The sequence below is a fragment of the Typha latifolia genome, chromosome 5 (assembly GCF_019914945.1).
Source record: "Typha latifolia isolate L0001 chromosome 5, TyphaL0001v2, whole genome shotgun sequence".
Classification (NCBI taxonomy): domain Eukaryota; kingdom Viridiplantae; phylum Streptophyta; class Magnoliopsida; order Poales; family Typhaceae; genus Typha; species Typha latifolia.
This window is the reverse complement of record NC_133090.1, coordinates 8,236,424-8,245,965: the sequence shown is the minus strand read 5'-3', so window position 1 is coordinate 8,245,965 and position 9,542 is coordinate 8,236,424. Positions and strand designations below refer to the sequence as shown.

The 9,542-nt window shown below is 35.0% G+C and overlaps 1 protein-coding gene across 1 annotated transcript; it reads left to right on the top strand.

Annotated features, from left to right (window-relative positions):
• Nucleotides 1-7,523: 7,523 nt before the first annotated feature.
• Nucleotides 7,524-8,228, top strand: LOC140788519 (vacuolar iron transporter homolog 2-like). Its single transcript, XM_073137787.1, has one exon. It carries the CDS (start codon nt 7,524-7,526, stop codon nt 8,226-8,228), a length of 705 nt encoding a protein of 234 aa, XP_072993888.1.
• Nucleotides 8,229-9,542: the final 1,314 nt, after the last annotated feature.

The window sequence follows — 9,542 nt, the reverse complement described above, 5'->3', positions numbered from 1 at the left end:
GCTCTCTGTCTGTGTGAACGCAGATTCCGCGTTCGAACGCGTTTGTGAACGCGGTGTGAACTCAATGGCTTTTCTCCAATAATCTTGCAATTCTTCAAACCAGAGATATTCTAGACTTGTGTAAAGCTCATATACATGAAAAAATACACTTAGAATATTTTGTACACAATTGCCAACAAATAAAAACCTAACACAGCTTCTAACCACCATCTTCAACAACTTCTCTCCCTTCATACCAAGAACTAAACCTAGCATCCATCTAGCCATTAGAGGACTATCAAGCTAGGATCTAATTGACCTTCGACCACTATTCAGTCGATATCTTAAGATCTAACTCTCCAAATCCTAGGATCTTAGATTCGTTGGAAATCTCTCTTCAAGGGAAACAACATATCCAAAATCTAGGAGGATCCGTTGATTAGATTATTCGCAGAACCCCTTGAAAGTTACGTACTTTATCGAATCTAGAATCGTTGCGGATCAAATTAGGCCGATTCGTAACAGGTTTGTTATTTAATTCCCTTCACAAATTTTGAAATATCATAACTTGGTTTTATTATTTAAAATACTTTTATAATATGAAAATTGCTTTTGAAATTATTGAGCTCTTTCAAAATGTTTCTTACATTTGATATTAAAGGAATATTCATGAACTTTCTTATGGATAGTTTCTTAAGGTTAAGTTACATATCTAGGCCACCAAAACACCTTTTTCTCACAAAGTTAGAATGTCAAATATGTTAATGACTTCATAAAAACTATTAAGGTTGAAATTTAAAAACCCTATGAAAATAGGTCTCTCACGTCTATCACAAAATAATTTAGTGAAAAAATAAGTATAAAGCACAATCACAGGACACATAAATTTTCGTGTAGAAAACCTCGAGCAACCAAGCGTAAAAATCACAAGTCCTCGCCATGTATCAAAATTAATGCACTCTAATCATAAGTACAAGATGTACTGACAATCTGTCTCTCACTGTTCAACACCCATGGCTAATGATTGGAGTTCTTACTCCTTAGATTGCGCGATAAAGTTCCTCCCTAGTTTGTCGACTCTATTAGAATCCATACGATTTAAATTCCCACATCTTAGTACTCCCCCGAGATACTAATGTAGATTAATAGATGTAAAACCTTCAAATTTTCATGATATAGCTCCAAAAATGAAGTAGATACTGGACCACCACCACCACCCCAACACCCACCCCCTCAAAACTCTTAGGGTTTATATGGAAGACATCTTCAAAAATATTTGAAAAATCTGGGCAAATCCTAATATGAACTATACGATCTCTTACATGAAGACTTAATAGTAAATAATAATTGGTAAATAGTAAACAACACAAACACACGAGATTTACATAGAAAATCCCCAAATAGGGTAAAAATTGTAGATCATTTTTCCTAGGATCAAATTCAACGCTAATAAAATTGTAAATACAAGAACTACTTAAATCTTACTCAATGAATCCAATAATTATATATGAAGATCTTTTGTTTGCTCGATCCTGTGATGAATTGCTTCACCTAGTTGATTGGTCAGTCTCTTTGACCCTTGAAATCGAACGAGCTTGTTTTAGTAACCCTTGAGACGATAAGTTATATCAACGAACTATGACGAAAGGATAGAGAAGTATCCTTAAGCACTCAAATATTTTATCTTCTTTGATCAATAAAGAACTCTCAACAAAAATTTAGCTAGGGCTTGAGTTTTCATTCTTCAATCAAGTCACCCTCTTCTAGTGTTCAAGAACTTATATAGGTCTGCAAATGGATGAGAAAACCAATTTAAGTCAATTTCATACATGTTTTTTGCAGGGCTGCTCGAACGCCTTTTGGACATTCAAGCGACCTTTAATAATTTGGGCTCTTCTGACCAAGCCATTCAAACACCTGCAAAGGTTGTTCGAACTTTTTTAAGAGTCTTCTACACTCGGGCATATACGTATGACATTAAAGCCCATGATTGCTCTCGAGCAGATGAGTCTGAATGCCCTTGGGGCCGTTCGAACGCCTAAGAATATCAACTATTCTTAGGCTCACACGTTTGAATGTCTGTGGGGCCATTTGAATGCATAAGATGCAAATTTTCTCAAATATATGCGTACGTCTGAAATTCCAATGGGACCGTTCGAATGGCTTAAGTAGGATATTGTCCTTGTGTTGGTGCGTTTGAATGCCTCTAGGGTCGTTCAAACGCCGGCTTGAAACCATGATTAAAATCAACTTTATATCATGCTCATTATACAATCTATCAACACAATTAACATACGATTTTGTTCACTTAATTGCTGACAAAATAATGTTACAATCTGTCACCTTTGGTAATTGAGTAATGAAAACCTATAATCTTAATATAAGTGTCTAAATTACAACCACTCATAAAGCATGATATACTCGATACCACATTAAAAATATTTTAATAAACCTGCACCTATCACATCAAAAACTTGATACCACATGAAGCGTATGTGGGTAAAAGAAAAAAATCATAAAATAATGGAAACGATGTGCTAGCAGGAGATCACGGTAGTAGATCTACTCCAGATGGATATTGGTGGATGGTGCAAAAGGTAGGACCAGTGACCTCCAATGCTTCGCTCCTTGCTGGTTGAGAGTTGATAAGAAAAGATCACCTTAGTTGCCTTTTGTTGCTTGATCGGAGAGATGAGAAAGGTATGCTCTTGCAAAGAGAGTGTATGCGTAGGGTACTCATAGTGCTTCGTCAGAGAAGAGATATGTGGAAGATGAGAGAGCTTGGCGTTGGGCTTGTTGAAGCAAACCATGGTTGAAGGAAGCCATTGCTGCCTTTGGAGAGAAGATAGAGAGGAGAAAGAGAGAGAGAGGGAAAGTACAACTCAAAAAGGGTATGATGTGCAGCCATCTCAAAGGGTATGATGTGCAGTCATCTCAAATGGTAAAATGGTAATTTTGGGTTATCAATAAATAGTTTTTAGAAAATTGTATAGAATAAGATAAAAGAGAATGTTGAATTAGTATACTAGAATAAGATAAGATATTATTAGTTGCTACACTGAAATAAGGAGACTTATTCTAAAATAAGCCTATTCTTATTCCATAAGTGAACGGGGGCCTAGGATTCAAGGACTTATAGGTTTGCAAAATAGATGAAAAAACTAATTTAAGATTGTCTCGCACTTATGTTTTTCGTAGGATCGTACGAGCGCCTAAATGCCTGTTTGAACACCCTTTAATAACTTGGGCTTTTAGGACCAGGCAATTCAAATAACTTAAAGAGTCTTCTCCGCTTGGGCATATATATTGGAATGCCCAGTGGGCCGTACAAACATCTAAAGCCCACGACTGCTCTCCAGTTGATGCATTTGAATGCCTTTGGGACTGTTTAAATGCCTAAGAAGGCCAACTGTTCTCAGGCTCATATGTTCGAACACTTGTGGAGCCATTCGAACTCCTAATATGCACAATTTCAAACTTTGGCTTGAAATCTTGATTGAAATCAACTTTATATCATGCTCTTTACACAATCTATCAATTTAATTAATACAAGGTTTTGTTTACTTAATTGCCAATAAAATAATGATACAATATTTTACGATTTCATTCTGATTTCTAGATTTCTCAATCAATTTTCAAAAGATAACCTATGGTTAGTCTAAAGCCCCTTATATACTTCCTCCATAAAAAGTCAACAACTTCCCTAAAAAATTCTCAAAATGGTATCACAAAAAAAAAAAATATTAGCGCTCTCATGTTGAAATGCCTCCTTGTTTGAATGCCCTATACAAAATAGGCCATTACGTAGAAGCTTTCTCAAATGGTTCTAACACCATTTTTACACTTTTTTTACTTGACAAACACGTTCTCAGTGGTAACAATCCTTTGTCTTGCACTTCTCTTTTGGCAAGGTATTCTTAGTAGCTAGAAATCCGTTCCTACACTTTTTTTTCCGCGGAAGAATTTCACCATCTTCAATCCACTTGTGCTATTGCTCAAACAAGTAACTACATAACCAAATTTATTTTGGTCATTGCCGATTACAAAAACCTTACAAAGATATGTACTTGGATACTAATTTAGTTTAAAATGATTTTTTCACAACTCGATTAATATTTAAGTATTGCTAGTTTATCGAATTGGAATGACAACTGAAAGTGACCAGATCGTGATTTCAATACAATTGTGATATAATTAACAAATAGGGGATCCAATGGTAGATTGATTTCTGTATTTCCTAATATTTAATAATAACGTCGTTTTATTTCTTGTCCAGTAGTATATCCACTTGTATCCGCAACTTTCACTGGTAAGACATTTTGACCAAATTAGTCCTTTCTCAAACTATTGTTTTTTTTATCGAAATGGGCCACTCCAAATATTTAATACCAAAATGATCTCCTCACCTATAGCTGTTTAACGCTAACGGTTTACTTATATAAAATACTAAATTTATCTTTTATTTATTTAAAAAATTGTAACTAAACCGCTGATAAATTAAACAAGATCCGCTTTAAAACCATGACTAGATCAGTGTATTATATGTAAGAAGAAAATGATAAACTTGTTATTAATATTTTCTCTTTAGATTAAATATTGATACATCTAACGTTTTAGCGACAGCTATAGTAAAACGAACATTTTTTGGGTGATATATTTCGGTAAAAAAAGTTTGAAAAAATAATAGTTTAGTAAAAAAAAAGTCTATAAATCATCATAGATGCAAATCATGGCTAAAAGGAACTCTGGTAGAGCTGTGGCAGCTAAATCAAACGTCTATTACAATTTAATCATATAAATCAAAGTGTGAAATGAAAACGACAGAAACACTGCACAAATATATATAGGAGCGTGCACAACACACTTAATTTAATGAAAAAGAAAAAACGATAGATACTGACATTATGATGATGCACCAAATGAAGTTAGTGTTCGTCCAATATTTTCATAATAATTTTTGGATGGCAAAAAGTAGAGCCATAAAGTTAAAGCAAGCAAGATGACAAAAGTAGTTGCTAATGCTGAGGTCTGCATTCTACCAAACCTTTTGGATTCTTAGTAGTAAAACCTTTTTCTATTGTTATTTTATTCTCATTTTTACTAAGTGATCTTTGGAGCTAATTAATATAGTTACATTTTTGGAACCGATATATCCAGATCAAAAGCGAACTGTGTAACTATGAGAGCAATCACAACAACTCTTTGTTAATAAAAGAGTTTTTTTTTGCATGTATAACTTTAATTTTTCTTTTCTTTTTTTGTCCATCTGAATGTCTTATTTGCATGCATGTAATTATAATACTTTCTAGAAATTTCGAGAAAGCTAAAGTAGTTAGAATTTTAACTATTAATTATTTAACTAACAGAAAGATCACTACCCTTAGCTGAGAGGTACATATGCTGCTAAGATGTATTTTTATTTATTTAAGAAATAACAGGTGATGCTCAGTTATGAGATTAAAGAGGACAATATGTAAAGAAGTAAGTTAGAAATTACAGAAGGAGAAAAAGAAATAAACAATTATAGGCAGAACTTCATAAGACTAGCCAGCTTAAGGAGAAAGCCAACTATGGGCATAACTTCATAAGAGGCAAAAGTTTTGAGGGGTATTCGTAAAAGTTGACCCAAGATATATTAAACTTATGTTCTTATTCAAGCAACATCATTTTCAAATGCTAAAATAGACTCACATGTAATATTTTGATGTCCATTTTAATTAAGTAGATGTTAAAATACATTGTTGCCTCTCTTAACGAAAAGAAAAAATATATATATATCATAATTTGTTTAAATTAACTTTTATTTAACTGCAGTATAAATAATGCATCTTGAAATATATGAATCAAATAATCCCCGTATATATTTCGCTGGTAGGTATTTATAGCCAATACGGTAAAGTTGACCCAAGATATATATCACTCCCATTGCTTTATGCATCATACTAATAAGATAAAGATTGGCCTTCTCCCATATATATATATATATATACATTGCAAATCTTCTCTCATATATTGTACCCAGATTAATATTGTTTCCTTCTCATAATAGATAAAGATCTACAACACCCTATATGATGAGGTTTGAGGTACATTATCGGTGTAGGAATTAATAGTTTTCTTACATTATTATGCAGGTAACACCTCATCCAGTGTTGTGACTCCTTGCTAATTATAAAAATGAATAGATTAATTGATAGCTTAACACAAAGTCTACGCATGACCTCCTTGGCCAGGCAAAGTACCATCACCGAGTACCACCTATCTCAGTGGGACAGAGATTAGATGTGACTTACTGGATGTATACCTACTTTCTTTTATCGTTTCTTGCCTGTATAATGGCACTTAGTTTGAGACTCCAGTTAGAATCAAGATGTCCTTATAATGACTCACCCAATCTTTGTAACTTGAGAATTTGCACCGAGTAACTCGGTGTACTTTTCATAATACTTGTGGCAATTTTATATCAGATTGAAGTACCTATCTTAGCAAACTTTTATGACAATTTCATTGTGTTTGTATGTTGCACACTATGCAAATATAGGGGTTTTGACTTTAATAACCCTATCAGAACGGATGTTGATCGTATCATATACCTTATGTAATGATTTTCATTAGTTTATATCTTTAAGATAGTGTATCATCTCACAGCCATCTATTTCAAATTGAAAATGACATCGTATATATATATGTGTGTGTAAATTTTAAATTACATTCTATGGTTATACTAGATTGCCATCTAACTTTTCATTTGAATCAGTTTACTGCTATATTGTCTAAATTAATATAAGACTATATTATATTTTTCATTCAAACATGACAAAAAAATGAACCAATTGAAAGAAAAATCTTGGAGAGATTTTCCAACAGGAATGGACATGAAAATGTTATAATTACCTTTCTCCTTCCATTAAGTTTACTCACCACTCTTTCAACATATGACTCCCCTTCAAATGCATGATCATAGAATTAAATATCTCAATCATCTTAAAATTTTATGAGATAATTAGTATCACTCGAGTACTAATGATAATTTTATGGCTTTATTAGTGATTGTTTACTTTTTTACATCAATTTATACTAAGGGAACCATGTAATATTATCGCATGGACTAAATTTATAATTAGTTTCCAAACTACTAATAATTTTGGGAGATGCAACTGATTTTATGCATTATCACATGGAATTAATTTATAATTAGTTTCCAAACTCCTAATAATTTTGGGAGGTACAATTAATGTCAATTTTATATATAGGAGAGGAGAGGACTATTTCGTTTGTTTATTCTTATATTATTAGCTTCTTCCAAACTCCTAGTTAATAATGTGAAAAAAAAAAATGCTCCTCATTCTTCTATCTTTAATTAACGAAAAAAGAAAAGATCACAAGATCAACAGCGTTCACACTCAACCTCTCTCCCTAAAGAAACTAAGATAAGATCAACATTCGCTCTTCGTATTGCTATAAATGGACCCTCTTGGCGTGTGGCTTCCACACTTCCCTAGCCCTTCTCTCTCCCTTCTAAATACTCCCCACAGATAGCAGCCATGTCCTTCCGCCTCGCTTCTCAAATCCACGTATCAAACTCTCCGTCTCCAACCCAACCCCACCAAGTCCAAATCGCCATCCCACGCGACCATGAACAACCCAAAGAAGCTGACATCCAAGAGATCGACTACTCCGGCCGAGCCCAGTGGCTGCGCGCCGCCGTTCTCGGCGCGAACGACGGACTCGTCTCCGTCTCTTCCCTCATGATCGGCATCGGCGCCGTCAACCAATCCGCGAAGGCGATGCTCGTGTCCGGCCTGGCCGGCCTTGTGGCGGGCGCCTGCAGCATGGCCATCGGAGAATTCGTCTCCGTCTACGCGCAGTACGACATCGAGGTGGCGCAGATGAAGCGAGAGAGAGAGGGGGAAGTTGGGGAAGGGAACGAGACGAGTGAGGAGGAGAGAGAAAGGCTCCCGAGTCCGGCGCAAGCGGCAGGTGCGTCGGCCCTGGCGTTCGCGGCCGGGGCAATTCTGCCGCTCCTGGCCGGCGGATTTATTAAGCCGTGGGGGGTCAGAGTCGGGGTAGTCTGCGCGGTGACCAGCTTGGCGTTGGCTGGTTTCGGAGCGACCGGTGCGGTGCTCGGCGGGGCGAAGATCTGCCGGTCAATGATTCGGGTTTTGCTGGGGGGTTGGGCTGCCATGGCCATAAGTTATGGAGTGCTGAGGTTGTTTGACCTAGCTTTTGGATATCAGGCAGCTATCTAGCTAATTACAACTCTTTATATATATATATATATATATATATATATATATATATGTATGTATGTATGTATGCTTTATATGCGTAGATTCTACTAGAAAATCTGAAAGTATTGCGATGGCTAAAGCCATCTCTTAAGCGATCTATATATTACGTAAAAGTGTGCCTTTTGGAAATCTCTGATTCATTTGATGGATTGGACCGAGCTGAGTTGTTTATATACATACATACATATATATATATATCCTTGCAGAGCTAGCTTCTATATGGAAATACAAAGAAGTCTCTGCAACTCTGAATAAAAAAATAATACAAATTTGCGAACTTAATTGCACCCTTGTATCCTTTGTACTACATGTTAAACTCAGGATAATAATAACTAGGCATTGAACTTTAATATAAATTTTGTATGTTTTCCATGATAAGGAGGAAGCATTTAGTAATTGCCTAGTTTGTTAATTTCCAGTATTTGAATACATTTCTTTTCAGAGTTTGCTGAGGGTAGCGTACAGAATTAAGAATTTGAAAAATTAATACAGATCAATTTGGCTCCTCCTCTTTAGATTGATTTTGTAAAACTCTAGAGCCATTGTATTAAAAGAAAAAGAAAATTACTAAATTCATCTATGTGAGTTGCATTCTACTAGTATGACTTTGAGGTAGTTTCATATTGCTAGAGAGAGATCCATGTGACTAGCAATTTTGGTAAAACTCTTTTTGGTTCCATTGTAGTAAAAAGATATCTAGGTTTGAGTTGTTTTAACTTCCAACTGTTCTAACTTCACCACAGAAATTACTTCTTTGTGACTTGATCAAAATTAATCATAGTGAGCAATTCGTTTGCCATAATAGTAGCATATCTCAGAAGATTATAAATATATCAACTATCACTATCAGAAAGATAGGTAAAGGTACATTAAAATGAGGTTGATTTCGATTCAAGATCCAAAAGGGTAAAGATAGTTTATCAGTGAATTCCCCACGCTACTTGTATGAAGAAGTCGCTTAGTCTAAACTCTTTTATTTAATATTGCTATGAACATATAATCAGAAAGCCAATAAACCAACAGATTAGTCTTCAAAAATATTTAACAACTGAATAGAGGTTCTCTACAAGGTAGGCATTTGAAGAGGCACCTCTCAATTATGACTTTCTTGATCTGGCCACACTCCAGGGACTCTCTTTCTAGTTATTTTATATGATGATTGACCACTTCAAAGTCATGTCCTCATCTTCCTGCTTCAATTCCAAAGTCCAGAATCAAGTTTGACCAAATTGGATATGTAGAATTGTTATCGTAATGTTTTAATAAAGTTTT

Coding starts and splice junctions, on each gene's coding strand:
- LOC140788519 (XM_073137787.1), top strand. CDS start 7,524: ATGTCCTTCCGCCTCGCTTCTCAAATCCACGTATCAAACTCTCCGTCT.